Consider the following 18,240-nt stretch of genomic DNA (forward strand, 5'->3'; position numbering starts at 1 on the left):
TATATCAAAAAAAGAGAGAGAAAAACAAACAAATCTAAAATCAATTTAAAGAAATTTCAAGTGACACCACATGGGGTCTCGACCCCAAGGTTGAAAAGCAATGATTTAGTGGCTGCTGAATGGAATCTCACACCTGTGGTGGGACCAAGACAAACACTTTGTTCATTTTCCACTCTCATTCTCAAGTACTCCTTGTAGTGCCATCACGTACCCCCATTTGAGAAACTGATTTACGACACACTAGATTATTTTTTTAATAGTATCATTGAGTTGAAAAGGTCATACCCAGAGTAAGTATGTAACACAGTCCAGAGTTAAATATAAAACATAAAAACATGGTTAGTTTTTCAACCGCAATTTTTGGAAAATCAACAGTTTTTGGGCCAGAGACAGCGAGGAAAGGTCACAACTTTTCCATGTTGTGAATGTCCTCAACTATTCCTGTCTAGTCTGAAATCATTGAACACTCACTAGTTAGTAATAATTAGGCTTCTGATGACTTTTTTGTTTTTCTCGCTATGAGCAGTTGTCATTTTGACTAATAACTACTGTAACTACATAAATGATAGCTCTCAGTACCATTTTATTCACATTATCCCTCTGTTTTTGATTATTGGGAGCCTTCTCTGCTTATATTGCCACAGTACGTACCTCCAATAATCACTGTATAAATAATAGAGAAGCCCACACATGCTACTACTGGAGCTCTTCAAGACAAGAGTTATGCCTCACAAGCGTGTCATGCTGTTTATAAACCATAGTAAAAGGTGTCAGCGACGCATATTGTAACAAGACTTGATGTGTCTGTGTGTCTGTGTGTGTGTGTGTGTGTGTGTGTGTGTGTGTGTGTGTGTCTCACATCACAGATAGTCGGGAGGAAACGGTACTTGGCAGCATCCCCCTGCCCAGCTATGTTATTGCACCAGTGGAGGCTGAAGACCATATTAACCGGAAATATGCATTCAAGGTAGGACTGAAGTAACAATGATTAGATATGTGCTTTGGGGTATTTGTCATATAAGTTTGTTTTTTTTATTAGAAGTCTATTATTAATTATTACTACATTACACTTGCTCCCTGTCTATATTGTTGTTTCTGTTGCTAAAAAAATGCTGGTGGTGCACTTACCGCTTTTGGATTCCATATTGATTTTCATATGCAGGAGCTTGGGCACAAACCAAAAGTGAAATGTATGTGGGTCACAAAAAATATTTCAGACATTCCACACTTGAAAAATATACTATCCTCTGACAACAAGGAGATTGTTTATTATTAGCAAAAAAAAAAATGTTTTTGGTCACTTTTTCATGCAGTGATGCAATGCAGAAAGAAAATCTAAACAGAAGCGCTTTCAAAATAAATATGTAGACCCCATATCTTATTTTTTATTAGATAAAGTCCTGTTTGCTATTTTAATTCTTCATAATTAAAAATATGAACACTTGTATGACCTTTAAATCTGACCTTTTCCATTCCAACCATGGGGGATTTTACAGTGCCTGGTTTCATTGCAGCTTATTATGTATTCTGGTCACAAGTCAAATGAGCTCAGGAGAAACAAGCTCTGATTCTCTTCATCTGTTACAAGTTTGCAAATGTTTCCCTATGCACCACAGAGGGGTTTTTTTCCTCTCCTTGAAGTTGGGTTTAATTTAAACATTTGTAGCATAGACACTTTCTCTGAATATTTAGATTTTTTACCCTCTCTTTTTGTGCATTGTGCCAGAGGAGAGCAAATGGATTTGCTGTGTTTCTATTCCCATTACCGAACTCGTCTTTTTGTGGGAACAGATTCTGTGGCAAAGAACAATAGTCCCTAAATGTGTGATGCACCACTGCAGCTTCAGGGCATCTGGCTGCAATCCTCTCTGCCTCTTTTTGTACTCAGAGGATTTTTTTTCTTCTGGGATTGTGTGTGTGTGTGTAAAAGAATCTGAGGGAGCCAGATTGAATATGAATGCGTCAAGCTGTGCTCAATGAATCTCCTATGGTTTATAGATTGCCTCCCATACAATAGAATTTGTATGATGATTTTGCAGCTCAGAGCATTAATTATTCATTCGACACATTCATCGCCTTCCTCCCTCTGCCTGTCGGGGATGTATGGTTAGATGTAACGACCCTGGGTTCTGCTGTACCACCCTGCATTTAAGGGATCACCCCCCCCCCCTTAGCCTTCCCTGGGCCACCATGCATTAATTCATCATGGGTATCTAGGGTGCTTTGGAAGTTACTTACTGTTCACAGAGCATGACAGCAGCTCAGATGAAAAGGGTTTGGCAATGAGATGTCCTAGGTCACATTGCACATTGCAAGGGGTACTCTGAAACATTTATCAATTGTTTTGAAATAAATAATAGGAAAATGTTCTCAGTTTCTTCTTTAGGCTGTTTTTGTGGTGAAATTTACCACAAACTAGTGCTGGGCAAAAAATGTAATCGAATTTGTAGATAAAAACGATTTTTATTTTGCATATTTGAGTTATATATATATATATTTATCCAATGTGAGCCAGCCCCCTCTTTGTTTACATGTTGTCTACCCTTTGAGTAGGCTATACTGTATGTATCTTTTTAATTGGAGTTCAGATGGTTGTTAACCAATAAAGAGTGTAATAAAATAATTGATTAACCATGATATTATTACTGTAACCATTCTAACCTTTCCAAAGATTGATTATTTACATTTTTCAAACCAGGCTAGTCGGAATTTGGATATTTCAATTACACTATACATTATTGGAGGTGCTGTGAAGTTTTACTTAAAAGAGAAGTCAAATAATTCAGCAGCAAACTGATGGAGTAGGGTAGGTCATTTCTTCCAGATACACTTTTTAAGTTTTTGGTTGAAATTGTCTTTTTGTCCTGACATAAATGAAGATCTTATGTGATCTGAAAAAAGAACGAAGAAAATCTGTCACCTGTAGCACCTGTAAATCCTGTAAAAACTTTGACCAATGAAAAAGACGGTTTGTTTTTCATTAACCAGTCACGTCTCCCTGCTCGTTGAAGTGATGACGCAGGGGATTCAAGAGCTTACCGTTCAGCATACCGGACATTTTACAGCTAAATGCACAAAATTTAAATACTTTTACTAAAATGTAAAGAGTGGCACTAGGATCAATCAATATCACTACTTAATACCCAAATACACATATATTCAGCAGAAAAAAGTTGGTTTGGGGAGTACTTTTTAACATACAGTGTATAATGATAAAGTTTAGTGTTTGCTTACCGTTAATGAGACATGAGACGACGTAGTTTCTACACAATACAAGCGATGAGCTGAAATCCGCTTTTGGAGAACCTGCGCTTGTGCATGTGAGTGAGGGGCGTGGCTTTAGAGGGAGCACAGAGGGGATGGGGCGGATTAAAGCAGAGCACTCGGAGGATGCTACTTTCAAAATCATGCTAGTTTTCGAAAATCACCACCCTGTATTTGAATATAACATCAATAATTATATATATAAAAGTTGAGATTTTAATAATCAGAATCAAATCGAATTGGGAAATTGAGCTGATTGATCACCCCTACAAATGTGAACAGTTTCAATTTAGTTAAACTATAAACTACCACTTTTTCAAACTCATAATTAAGTTTTACTATAAACTACCGGATGTGTGGACGTGTCTTTATGTTTTGTAAAGAACTCCTGACCCTTTCCATGTGTCACCTGCATTGTGGTCTAATGTAGTGTTTAATAGGCTTATGTACCGCATCACTTATGCAGCATTGAATGTACAAAGGATGAGAGAATTCATTCATAGCAGGAGAATAGGGAATAAGGCACAGCAGTAAAGTTGTACTGTCATGCTTTGTGCTTGATAACGCGTGTCTTTTGACTAAAGTGTTTTTGCCTACTGGTAATACACTCACTTTGTTGCTGCCTTTTCACATTTTTGCTTCTGTAATATCTACCCAAAAAAAGCACAGCTAAAGTCTGTGTTTTTTGTTGTTTTTTTGGGTCAGCACTGATCAGCTAAACATCCTGTCGTTTTCAGTTTCTTATTTTTCTTTTTGTTTGTTCATCTCACTGTGTTTCTCTCATTCCCTGTTGGTCAATTGCCTCCAATTGTGACCTGATGTGTTTGCACGGGCGGAGTGAGTACTGTTCTCTGCGGGGCGGCGGTCCTGAATCTCACAAGCTTCCAGTCGTGCATGAATAGGTATTTGATTTCAGTTTAGCCTCATCAGCGGAGCTCCATCCTCCAACTCATTTTGTTTGATGTCCCGCATTTGGCACATTGCAAGAATTGTGCATTTGAGATCTGCCATGAACAAACATCACTAAAGCAAGTCATAAAGGGACAATGCCAGAGCTGGAAGTGCAAACAGATGTATTTGATGTGACTTTTTAAGATATAATTGCATAAGATAAGAGAGTAAGAGTAAAAATGGTACATATGGAACAGAATTGGCACAGAAAGTGAATGTGTTTTTCATAAGAATGGGAGATAAACAGCGCACAAATTCGGCCTGACTAATTCTGAAAAAGGCTAACGACAGTTACTCTGTTGCTTTTTCTTCCTGGCGACGTGTCCAGCGCTCTGGTATTTGTCCTTTTTGAACCAAATCCTTTGACATGATGTCTGCATCCGTTCCATTTATTCTTCACCCATTTTACTGTATTCCATTGAATGTGAGTTGTCATGTTTAATGTGTCACCTGTTCTTTAGGTAGGTATTAACTTTTGCTGCGATTCCACGTCTACATTTTTTTTTAAAGCTGGTCCTACTCCCTTTCTTTTATGGTGTATGTACCTGTCGGATGTCAGTGATTGTTGACCTTGGATGGTTGTCATATCTTGATACCGAAAGGTCGCAAAGATTGGTAGCTGGTTTCCAGCAGCAATCAAGTGCACAGGTTTATTTATTTGTTCATTGGATCCCCATTATCTTCCATTGTGGTGGTTGTAATCTTCCTAGGGTCTGTTAAAAAAAAAAAAAATCAAGATTCAAGGACATGTAAGAACAGAAAAAATGAAAGACAGTTAAATATATACAGAAACATTACATAAAGACACATTTTCACTACACCAACAAATACATAAAAAAAAATACATGATATATACATTAAGATTGGTTAAAAAAAAAAAAGATTTTAAAGCATTTTTAAATATGCGTTGACATGTCTTTCAGGCCTGTAAGAAATTTGTTCCATAAGTGAAAAGCTCTAAAAAAGACAGACTTTTGTAAAGGTTAAATAGTATGAAAATATCTATTTTTGCTATTATAAGCAATTACTTAACATTACAAAGCTATCCTTCTATACAATTTGGTTTTAAATGAAAGAAGTACACTTTACGTTATTATTAGTAATGTACTGTAGTTCATTTAAGGTTAATCTGTTTATGAATCTGCACCTGTAGGATGTTGGTATATAATGATTGTAAGCAGAATCAAGTCTTTAAAAATGCTTTAATATCTACATTAAAAATTAAGAATCATTTTTCAGTAATTAAATGTATTTTAGTGCCAGTGTGGCGACACAATATGTATGAGTTTGTTATACAGAGGACGTTTGGAAATGTGAAGAAGTGCGTGATTAAATTACCCATAACTGCATGCACCTGCTTCTTCTTTAACATTAGGTATCATCTAACATTTGTGTGCTTAAAGAATACTTTTCTCAAAAACATTCATTGTGTGTGTGTGTGTGTGTGTGTGTGCTTATTATCAAATATCCCCTCAGAAACAACAGAAATGTTCCTGTTGTTTTTCTGCAGCGCTGTAATCTGTGCCTCTTTTTTGCAGCAAACTCCTTTTGGCTCGTAGCTAAGTTGTTCCCCTCTCGGCCTCCCAGGCTGCTGCACACCTTCAGTTGGAGGCTCTCATCTCTTCCTTTTTGTTTTTGCTTCTCTCTGATAGGCGAGCCATACCGGAATGCGCTCCTACATTTACAATAAGAACTCTGTGATTGGCTCACAGGCTGAACACTGTGGGATGCGGACATATTTCTTCAGCGCGGACACACAGGAGGACATGAATGGCTGGATCCGAGCCATGAACCAGGCTGCACTGATGCAGCAGAGTCACACCATAAAGCGGTTGGTCTCGCAACACAGCATTTTATTTAATCTCTCCCCCTGCACATCAAGCGTGTTGCAGTGCTGCTTTTTTATTGAAATCTTATTCAAGGTTTCATTTTTAAGTTGAACTCTGATTGAACTCACACTCTTCTGTTTTGCTCTTGCTAATTTGGTATCACCTTTTTGAATCGTCAAATAAGAAGCTGTTTTGGTATCTTTTAAAATCAGTTCTGTTAATGCAGCACTGTTTCTACTGCATCACAGCTGCAGAACTTCACGCTTCACACCATTTACATGCACAGTTTTATTTTCCCTTGGAATTTATTACATTACACTCAATGATAACCAGTTCAGGCAAATTGTAATAATGTATTTTAAAATGATATCACAGTATTAATGTTTAGTGCAGATTTCATATGCTTGACAGTTTGATGCATACAGTATTTGGTGCTTTAACAGCACAGACGAGCTGTACAATAACTCCCTCTACAGACCAGTTAGTGCTGCTTCTCTTCATAGTTTGGCATTAGAAAGCACTAAACTAGTGTTTTCTGTATTTAGTTCAAATAAAATGTCGTATGAAAATATCTGAGGTGGTGCATCTAGTCACTTTGTGCACTATCCATCCGTTTTCAGACCCGCTTTGTCCCATTTCAGGGTCGCGAGGGTCTGCCGGTGCCTATGAGCGCTAGGCGGGGGTACACCCTGGACTGGGCGCTATTCCATCGTAGACTTTGTGCACTAGTTCTGGCTAATTCTAGAAAATAAATATGTCTGGGGTCACCAGACGGTAGTGAAATTAAAATTAAAAAAAAAGGTTGGGAATCTCTGCACTAAACCATTAATTAGCCATTAGCTAATTCTTTCTATTAAACAAAAATTACTAATGTGAAATACAATGCGTTAAAAATCATATGAAATTAAAGCAGTAAATGGATACGTATGTGAAATGTAAAATACAATTTGAGCAATGTATTATTTAGAAAAACATATGTTTGCATTGAAAGGTGAATGCTATTTTCCTTTTTTGTTCTGTTTGATAATTTGCCTTTGGTGCAGTGTATTCAATGAGAAATGTAAAATAATGTTATATATCTTTATGTAACGCCCCACGACTCTGAACAAGGAGCAATGACATTAGCTTTAATATAACAGGCATTATTATTTTCTAAGCAAGGATAGGGACCAACAGTTAAACCTGTGTTTTTCAACCTTGGGGTTGTGACCCCAAGGTTTATATTTAGTCATTGATTAAAATGGTTTTACTTTTTAAGATTGATGTTATGATTCTTTTTTAAATTACAACTGTCACACAATCTCAAACAACTGTATTCTATAATTTTACTTCCTCACATAAAAATCTAGTTTAAAAAAATACAGTAGAAAAAATAAATAATTAGTTACCGGTAATTAAATAATAATAAAAAATAGAAATAATTATTTTGTAATTTTTTTTACATTATTATTTTCAAGTAAAACCATCACACAATCTCAAACAACTGTATCCATTACTTTTACTTCCTCAAATATAGTTCTAGTTAAAAGAAATACAGTATAAATAAAAAAATATCTCAGCTTTATCACAAACATGCTCAAAAATTATTTTACAAAAAACATCACGGGGTCGCTAAATATTCGCAATATCAAAAGCCACTGAGTTAAACGTTTTGAATTTTTTTTTTGAATTTTTTTTTTACAGAGAACCTGAGAAAGTAGAGAAGGCTGAACAACAAGCTGTCCCACAGGCCAACCACGTCCACATCATCCAGACAGACAGGACAGGGAGGGAAGAACCTCAGGATAATGGTATCCGACTGGCTCCTGGGGAAGAGCTGAGGTATGGATTAGAGATTCAGGGGAAGCCCGTCCAGTCCGCCCAACAGGAAAGAACAGATAGACTGTCTCCAGAACCCGTCAGTGGTCCCACGCACAGGAATGGACACCCTAGCGTAATCCAAGTGACTCTACCGCCAGAACAAAATGGAAACGTGGTCTATCAGAGAGGCTTTGTTCATCGGGCAGGAACAGAAAAACACGTGCAGAGGAAGAATACTCTGGCTCAAGTGGAGCAGTGGGTCAAAGTTCAAAAAGGAGACCCGCAAAAGAGGTTGGTGTCAAATGTTCAGTCAGATTAATTCAGGATTTTTCTGCATAAAGATGACAACTGTGGAAAAATGGCTCCCTCTTGTGGCTGAATGTGTTGAATTGTGAGCTGTTGTGTTACAGTGCTCCTGCTGCTGCTGAATACAACCTCCCTCGGCGGACGCCTCCATTAAAGCCCAAAGTCAGCACAACCGACGTCCCCTACCAGTCAATGCCAAAGTCTCCCCGTCTCCCATCAGGGAGCAGCCCCCCTCCGGCAACCTGCAACATACCCAGCGACTACAAGTACGCCCATGACAGGCTGAGCCACTTCCGCATGTCCACTGATGAGCGAATGGCCACCAAGGAGGGGATGGTGTGGCAGCTATACGAGTGGCAGCAGCGGCAGCAGTTTCGTCACGGCAGCCCCACTGCACCAGTGTACACGGGACCCAACTTCACAGACTCCTCGTCTTTCAGAGTCACGGTGGAGATGCCGCGCTCCATTTCCGTCCCTCCGTCACCCTGTGAAGTCACCTCCACTTTCAAACCCCTCTCCCCACGCCGGCCCCACACCCCTTTAGACCGACGCACAGTCCTGCCCCTGGATGAGATGGCAAAGGGGGACAGCACAAGATCCAACTCCCCAGGCCATTTCTGTGCCCGTCTTTCTCAGGTAGGACAAAAAGTGAAAAAATGAAAAATAATTACTAATTTTTTGCACAATTGAACTAAAGGATCAATATCTTAAATGAAGTACAAAGTAAATCTTTAGTTGAGTGTGACATCTTCAATTAATTTATAGGTGCATCTGTACTTATATACACATACACATATTAGTTCACATTATTTAATTTTATCTTCTTGTATGTCTTTATATTTGAATACAGAGATAGTAGTTATTATATATAATGTCACATGTAGAACTGTAGCTCTTATTTCACATTTAAGTAAGTAAGGCATTCTTATAAAGCGAAGTTTTTCAACCTTGGGGTCGGGACCCCATGTGTGGTCGCCTGGAATTAAAATGGGGTCACCCGGAATATATAGTAATTGGTTAAAAGAAGAAGAAAAAAACTTAAGTAAAACGGATTGAAACTGTATTTTTAAAATGTTTTTCATGATTATTTTTTTCAAATACACATCACGTGCAATAAATATCAAATAATTGTATCCTACACTTAAACGTTCTCAAATATAAATCCAGTTCAAATGAAATGCAATCCTGGCTATTCTGCATTTGTAACACATCTTTAATAAACATGATAAAAAACGAATTATAGAAGTTGAAAAAAATGTTGCTGGATGTTTGTATCATATACCGTTATAAAGCTTTGAAATAACAGAAAATAATGGCATAGAATTTAACGATAATGTATATTCCTTGTAGTTTGTGTGTTTTGTTTATTTTACGTCACTTCAAACATCCATCCATCCATCCATCCATCTTCTCCCGCTTAGCCGTTTCCGGGTCGCGGGGGCAGCATCCTCAGTAGGGAGGCCCAGACTTCCCTCTCCCCGGCCACTTCCTCCAGCTCGTCCGGGGGGACCCCGAGACGTTCCCAGGCCAGCCGAGAGACATAGTCTCTCCAGCGTGTCCTGGGTCTTCCCCGGGGCCTCCTTCCGGAGGGACGTGCCCTGAACGCCGCACTAGGGAGGCGTTCAGGGGGCATCCTAATTAGGTGCCCAAGCCACCTCATCTGGCTCTTCTCGATGCAGAGGAGCAGCGACTCTACTTTGAGCCCCTCCCGAATGACTGAGCTTCTCACCCTATCTCTAAGAGAGAGCCCAGCCACCCTACGGAGGAAACTCATTTCGGCCGCTTGTACCCGTGATCTTGTTCTTTCGGTCATGACCCAAAGTTCATGACCATAGGTGAGGGTTGGAACGTAGACCGACCTGTAAATCGAGAGCTTTGCTTTTCGGCTCAGCTCCCTTTTCACAATGACGGACTGGTGCAGACTCTGCATCACTGCAGACGCCGCACCAATCCGCCTGTCGATCTCTCGCTCCATCCTTCCCTCACTCGTGAACAAGACCCCGAGGTACTTGAACTCCTCCACCTGGGGCAGAACCTCATCTCCAACCCGGAGAAGGCACTCCACCTTTTTCCGGTCGAGAACCATGGACACTTCAAACATGCTTGTGAAAAGTAGATTCTTTCCCCCCTTTTTGTACTTATTAATAAGGGTGTCCCGATCCGATATCGGATATCGGTCCGATATCAGCCTGAATACGAATATCGGATTCAAATTTCCAATTTTTATTTATTTTTTTTTTATTTATTTTTTCTCAATTTATTTTTTTATTTATTTTATTCAATTGTAGAATACTGCAGATATTATGTTAAAGGTTAAAATGTATGTAACCAATTGGTTAATAATAAATGGGTCAGTTTTTTTCATACCTACTTTTGCTGACTATTGTTCTCTGTTTGAGTAACATCACTTGATCAAACCTTTTCTAACATTCCACACTACAAAATAAGTTAATTTTTTTTTTTATTAAAGGAAAAAAAAAGTAATAAATATATGTACGATTCATGCTGATATTGGATCAATATCGGTATCGCCCGATACGCTAGGCTGCAATATTGGAAATGAAAAAGTTGTATCGATACATCCATATTTATTAATATCCATATTTTCTTAGCGTAACAAGCAGTGGAAGTGAGCCAGTTAGTAATGGCGCGTTCACTCCAAAGGCGTCTAAAGCATTAAAAGCGGCAGGTGTACATTCACAATACATACTAAAAATTGTGCATGACTTGCTCTCAACATTTCCAAGACTAAATGCATGGTGCTTGGTACAAGGCGCAGGTTATCCACAAGCCCAAAGCTTGAGTTAAACTTGTGCAATTCGGTAGTTCAACAAGTTGAAAGTACTAAACTCCTTGGCGTAATGGTGGACTGCTCTCTGTCTTGGTGTAACCACATTAATTATATTGTTTTGAAAATGGGAAGAGCAATTGGTATTGCGAGGAAATGTTGCTCTTTTGTGGCTCGTCCCCTTTTATGTCAAATAGGTCAAAGCTTAGTCTTATGTCATCTGGACTATTGCTCTATACGGTGTGGTCATCTGCTGTCAGTGGTGAACTCAGGAAGCTCCAGGTTGTCCAGAACAGGGCAGCACGGTTAGTACTGGGTTGCCCACTAAGAGCTAATGTGATCCATATGCATGCCTGCCTCTCATGGCTTACTGTTGCCAATAGGTTGTCTTTTAATACACTTATGCTGTTCAAGTCAGTCATGAGCAGTAAATCTCCGGTTTCTATACATACACAAATAGTTTTTAGTAATGCTGTTCATGAACACAACACTAGAGGTTCCAGTAATGGGCAGCTTGCTTTACCTTGCCCAAAAATCAATGCTTTAAAGAGATCTTTTATTTACAGGTCATTGTCACTTTGGAATAACCTGCCTCCAAGCCTCTGCTGCATTGACAGTAAATTTACTTTTAAAAATAATCTAAAACTCCATTTGATACTGTGAGATGCTTTGAATTATTAGCTATGTTTTATCTTTGCAAATGTAATGTATTGTAATATGTATGATTTTGTGAGTGAGTAATGCCATTTTAATCAAATTTTTTTGCCATTTTAATCACATTTTGTATTTGTAAATGGTTTCTGTTGCATGTTTGCTATTTGGACCCCAGGAAGACAAGCTGGTTGCCATGGCACTAGCTAATGGGGATCCCCTAATAAACAAATAATCATGGTGAACGCGCTTCTAGGGAGCATCGGAGGTCACCTGTGCGGCTGACGCTTTTGACGTGCGTCTGGCGCCTCCAACATGGCCGACGCTGGAGTTGGGATTGTTGATTTTGGGGCTTATCATGGCGCGTCGACCAATCAGGAGCTTTCCCCAACCGTGACGTATTCAGAATAATGAGAAGAACACTAACCGGAGGCAGAGACAGATGGACAGGCTCTTCTGCTGGAATAGAGCACCTGTAGTTGGGGTCCTGGTAGGAAATGCGCGCACCGATGCCTGTCAGAAGGTCGTCAAACTGGGCACGGGAGAGACGGAAGTAGCGCTGAAAGCGACTCTTGTCCGAGCGCAGCTCTGGGTGAATCCAGAAACGGCGCTGAGGCGCAAATAGAACCAAGCCATTCTCTGGATAAGCGCGAGGTAGATTTTGACGTCCGAAACGCGTTTGGTGTGAACGTACCATAAGGGATGGAATGCAGCTATCAGTGTATGGTGGTTCAGCAAGGAAACGTTCTCCTTTCATGTTATTAACCCTCATAGCTACGCTAATGCTCTGTGTAAACCAGCATTCATCCAAGTGTCAAGACACGACACAAAACAGTGTAAGTAACAAATCTGAAGAAAAGTATTCATATGCAGACATGTTGAAATGAAAGTAACCACAGTGACTATGATATATCCATATAATAATCCAGAATAGCAATGTTTGGTTGTTCCTGAACTTAGTTTTGGTGCACCCAGCATTTTTGAAGCTGATGGTGCTATCTGGGTGGAGTGCTGTTTAAGTAACAGCGGTCTGTATGCCTCTGTGGAATATCATTAAGGAGTATGTTTTATTAGCAGCTCATCCAGTCTGCCCAGGGCTGCTCTGCACCCAATAAACATCTCCACCGTAGCTCAAACATCAGCAGCGGTCTCTTTCTTCTGATCTTGCATTTAAATAAAAAACCTATTATACAGCAAAAAAAAAATGTGGCATGGGAATCTCGGAGGGAATGGCTTACAGTGCTTCTCTTGCTGGTAGCAAACAAATGTTATTTTAAGAAAGCAGGTTTGGTATAATTTATGTGTAGTTAATTAAATCTCTTGTTGTTTGTGTCCTTTTAAGGGTTTGTAGTGGGCCTGGGTTTTTACTAATTCTCTGTGTTAAGCAGAAACGTCAAAAATGTTTCTCCCAAGCCCTGTAGCGGGTAAAACTCAGGGCGCACCTTCGTTCAAATAAGGGTGCTGAAGTGATGAAAGGGAGAAAAGGACGGATGGAAAAATAAATCTGCCACGTTGTCAAATTTGTTTTTAGACTCGGAGGCGGTGTTTAACTTGGAATCAGTGTGAAAGAGTCATCTATCGCTCCCTTTCAATACCCTATTGAAGATTATCTAATGAATTAGATATTCTGTTTGATTTGTTTCTGAAGTATCTAATAAGACGCTAATGAAGTGTGTTTCTCCACAGACGTCCCAAATACAGAGAAGGTCAGTGCCAGCCATGGGCTACATCACACACACTGTCAGCGCTCCCAGTTTGCACGGAAAAACGGTATGATCTTCTGATACATGCACCGAGCTCCTTCATCAGTCCATAGGATGCCTGTTTGAGGCTATTAGATCTTAATTAATTTGATTATTTACACTATATAAGTTCATGATGTGAGTATTTCATCCCCTTATGATGACAGGCTTCACAGTGCTGCTTTGTCCATCAAGTTCTGCAGTTATTATGATTATGACGCTAAGGGAAGGAGCTTTTTCGTAGCCTCTGTGGCACTTTGCACTCTCAGCCAGTCAGGGTTGGAGTCAATTACATGTTTCAGTTACAATTACATTTTCAATTACCCATGTTCAATTACAATTCAGTTACGATTACAGTGACCGGCATTTTTTTTCCAATTTTATATAAATTACAATAATTTTTTTTTCCTTCAGAAAGACAATTACGTTTCTCAATTATTGAAGTTCAATTCCAATTAATCACAATTACTGAGCCTGAAATAAATAACCTAATAAAAGTTAGCTTTCTGTTAGCATCTCTAATGATAACAGGTCTTAAATCAGCTGTGAAATACACTAAAAACCTTGCTTCCTAATCAATGAAAATATAGGTTTTAATATTTAAGGTGTGGGCGTCTGAGCCTTTTTTGTATCAGTATAGCCTTAGATTTATATTATTTTAAATCGTAAGATGTTGTAAAGCTTGATATGAAACTTATTTTAATAATTTTTAACTACATACGTGTAGAACTGTACATAGAACTGTAACATGGTTCCCCGGTTTAGTGGTAAATTATAACTGGCAATTTTTATAGAATTTCCACGACAATTACGAAGACAATTATCTTAACTCAATTACAATTTAAGATTACGACAGCAACAGATTTTTTAAATTACAATCAAAATTACTCCATAATTGTAATTAATTATCAATTATGCAATTGCAATTATAATTGACCCCAACCCTGGTGGCCAAGGTTGGGGTCAATTATAATTGTAATCGCGTATATGACGTAATTATGAATGTCGTCATGATTTTAAAAAAATATTTTGCTATTGTAATCGTAAATAAATTGTAATTGAGTTCAGATAATTGACTTTGTAATTGTAATTTGCATTAAAATTCTATAGAAACTGTCATTTACAATTTAATTAAATGCAAACAGTTCTATGACTTACACATACATAGTTAACAATTATTAAAATATGTTTATAATCAAGTTTTCCAACTACCTGTTAGTTTTCCAGAGGATTATTTTACCATTTAAAGAAAAAAACATAAATCAAGGGGTTATACTGACAGAAAAAAATCCACATTAACAATATTAATACCAATATTTGAATTGATTAAAAAGCCTGACAAGGTACGTGTGTGTATTTTACAGCTGATTTAAGACATGGGTCAAAAAACAAAAATCATAAGAGATGCTAACAGAAAGCTACCACAAGTGGAAAGTTAAGTTTTATGGGGTTATTTATTTCAGGCTCAGTAATTGTTGATTAATTGTAATTAAACTTTAGTAATTGAGAATGCAATTGTAATTGACTTTCAGGGGAAAATAACATTTGTAATTTTACAGTAATTGGAACAAAAATCAGTCACCGTATATCGTAATTCAGTTGTAGTTGAACATGGATAATTGAAGATGTAATTGTAATTCAAAAATGTAATTGACCACAGCCCTGGCCACTGTGCTTTCCTACCAAGAGGTGTTCAAATGTAATTTCTTTTTGCTCTCACTGGCCCCTGGCCCTTGAACCCCCGGGCTTGGCTATAGCCCGAGGAGCTGACTCTGCTCCTCATTCAGCTTCGGAGACACCAGGCCAAGATAGCCGGTGTGCACAGCCCCAGCAGTGCTTTCACTCACCTGCAGCAGCAGCACCAGCATCACTACGGCCTTCTAGGCATGCAGGTCAGGGATCCTCGTACTTCCCTAACGCAGCACACTACTGCATCCCCCTGTCCTGCCAGCTTTTTAGTGGGCCTTCCTCTTCTCCCAGTCAATCCATACATTACCTTCCTGTCACTCTGACACTGTTGGCGCTGCTTGGTTGTCTGGGCATGAAGTCTGAACTGCACAACAACCCTCCTCATTGCTTGTATCACAACCTCTTTTTTAATGTCATCTATAATATATGCTGCAGTGTTGCCTGATTGTAGACAGTGATGAATGCATGCTGCTTGATGAGTGTGTTTAATGAAGTGATGAATAATCATGTCTGCGTGCTCAGATCAATCCTTTGTCCTGGGTGTTTTCATTCTGATATATTTTCTATTGACAATCCTGTGACAAAACACCATTTTGTGTGCAACCAATAACTTTAACTGTAACTTGAATTGAATGAAAACTCCACCCAGTTTCAAATATCTGACTATTCTCGAGGCCGTCTCGTACTGCTCCTGATAAAAAGCACAAGACTCGTGTTGCTCGGTTATGGTTGAGGACAAAAAAGCATAACAGAAATGAAAGCAATACTTCTCCAGACACCGAGAAGGGCGCACGCTTCAAAAAGGGCCGAGTTAATTAAAGTTCTTCCAGCAAAGCTTGGATAGCAAATAAAGGCCTGAAGAGTTTCCCATTATATTTTTTGTAGCTACATTTCCAATGATTCATCTCTCCGCTGCTCATTTAAAGGCTGATGATACTTACATACAACTGAAGAAGGACCTGGAGTATCTAGATCTGAAGGTGGGCCCCAACAAAGTAAATGCCACTTTATCCTTTTCATCCTCTTCTTCATCTTCATCTCCCCTCTCTGGTTTAAATCTCATTCTCCTGCTGCTGCTCCCAACATCTGCCTCCCTGTTTCCCTTTCCCCTGCCTTTCCACTCTTCTCTATTTTAATCTCTGTTATCTGTCTATGATTAACATGCTTTTTATTTCTGTCTATTTGTTTTTGATCCAATTATGTGGGAATGTACAGATTTGTATCAATAATATGTGAAATGCAGTAAAAACATATTTGAACACACATGGTTCAGCCATAGCATTACAACCATTGACTGTTGGAGTGAATAACATGGTTATGTTAATGTTACACATGTTTTTGGGAGGAGCTACACTGTATTGTAGGGATGTAATTACATTTTTTTGTTACAATTACGTTTTCAGTTTTCCATATTCAATTACGATTACATTTTTTTCCGATTACAATTATTATTTTCACCTTGAAAGTCAATTACAATAATTTTCTCAATTACAATTTTACTATACGTTCCCTATTAGTGGGTGGACAAAGCGCTTTACTAATGATCTTATGTAGTACTTATTTTGGTGTACCATGTATGCTTATCATTTACAAGGCCTGTTGTGAAGATTGTTATAGTTTTAGCATCTTAACATTTACATTTTAGTGCACTGATGATTATAATGGCATATGTAAAAGTTCAAATAGGGTCAAGAGATTGAATTTAGCAATAGCAAAAACTCTGTCCTAAAGTCCATAAGTAGGCTACAGTATTGTTACTCTTTGTGTCTAATATTTAAATATATTCTATTATATGCTAACTCTTTTAACCCTTACCATCTATATGAGTGTGACTCAGGTAGTAGGAAAACTTGATATGAAACGCATTTTAACAATTAACTACTTGTGTGTTAGCCATCAGACTGTAACATGGTTCCCCAGTTTTATGCCAATTACAATTACAAATCTGAATTCAATTAAAATTACAACTGCACAAGAATTTTTGCAATTACGATTACAACTATAATGATGATTACAACTACATAATCACTACAATTACAATTTTAATTGAGCTCAACCCTGATTGAGCTTCTCTATCATGAGTTGATGAAATATAGATATATCTGATACAGAACGGGATGCTTGTAAACAGAAGGTGATATCTGACTTCAATCCATCATGTTTTCCTACAGTTTAAGGTGGTTTTCTTTTTCTTCTAGATTGTAACACTTTGAGAAAGACTTAGTCAAAACTGTGTCAATGTGTACAGTGTTTTATAAAAGAAGTACCTGACAGGCCACAGTGCAAAGCCTCAAATCCACACTGATTTGTTCAGTATCTCTCTGAGCCAGTGAAACGTCTGGGTTGTGTTTTGAATATTGTCTTTATTTTTGAAGAGGTATATGAATACATATGGATACAACGCTTGATATCAATAAATCAATCAATATTTATTTATATAGCACAAATTACAACAAAGGTCATCTCATAGTCCTATCAAAATATAAAATTCATAATAATGTGGGAAAAAAAACCCCCCCAGCAAAATCCACATGAACAAGCATTTAGCGACAGTGGGAAGAAAAAACTCCCTTTTAACGGGAAGAAATCTCCAGCAGAACCAGGTTCAGAGGTGGCAGCCATCTGCTGTGACTGGTTGGGGTTAGTGGACAGAAAGAGATAGAACATCAGAACTGCCATCATCAGCTTCACGACACCTGAAACAGAGAAGAGAAAGCAGGGCGAGGAGAAGGCACTGACTGCAGAAAAACATGATACAGTATTATCAGGTCAGCCCCACTGGCCTAATCAATACTTATTAGGGACTCCAAGGTCTGTAAATGCGACCGTTTATAGACGAGCCCATGTTAGGTTATGTTATGATATAGGATACGTATAATGATAATGGTTCAATCCTCTACAGTCAGCATGCTATCAGGCATTTTATAATACTGAATGTCGGCTTGAAATGTTTGTTTGTGTTGCTTGTTAGACCATATGAACCGGTCAGACGTTGCATGTAGAAATCTACTAACAGTATGATTACCTTAACTGCTTTGTTCTTACTTTTACTGTTTTCTTTGTCAAATTTGGTGCAGTTATGTGTCTAATAATCATAATTGGCTTTTGCATCACAAATATCCCTAAAGAGACAAAAGAAAGACTCATTTTGAAGTTTACATAATATATTGTGCTAACTTCTCTGGCTAATAAAATAAGGCTTTTAAACTTGAAAAGTTGG

The 18,240-nt window shown here is 38.3% G+C and overlaps 1 protein-coding gene across 10 annotated transcripts in view; it reads left to right on the top strand.

Moving 5' to 3' along the window:
* Positions 1-18,240, top strand: part of plekha7b (pleckstrin homology domain containing, family A member 7b) — an 82,406-nt gene that overhangs the window by 42,897 nt on the left and 21,269 nt on the right. For 5 of the 10 annotated variants that reach the window (XM_028434225.1, XM_028434197.1, XM_028434178.1 and 2 more), the window contains 7 exons: positions 867-967; positions 5,868-6,046; positions 7,728-8,135; positions 8,255-8,786; positions 13,276-13,359; positions 15,089-15,223; positions 15,947-16,015. In XM_028434225.1, the coding sequence (XP_028290026.1) occupies positions 867-967; positions 5,868-6,046; positions 7,728-8,135; positions 8,255-8,786; positions 13,276-13,359; positions 15,089-15,223; positions 15,947-16,015 (1,508 nt within the window). Of the gene's footprint in view, positions 1-866; positions 968-4,033; positions 4,167-5,867; positions 6,047-7,727; positions 8,136-8,254; positions 8,787-13,275; positions 13,360-15,088; positions 15,224-15,946; positions 16,016-18,240 lie in introns of those variants that run through there. The other 5 variants (XM_028434187.1, XM_028434263.1, XM_028434208.1 and 2 more) reach the window with 5 other exon arrangements.

Source organism: Gouania willdenowi, chromosome 3, assembly GCF_900634775.1.
Source record: "Gouania willdenowi chromosome 3, fGouWil2.1, whole genome shotgun sequence".
Classification (NCBI taxonomy): Eukaryota; Metazoa; Chordata; class Actinopteri; order Blenniiformes; family Gobiesocidae; genus Gouania; species Gouania willdenowi.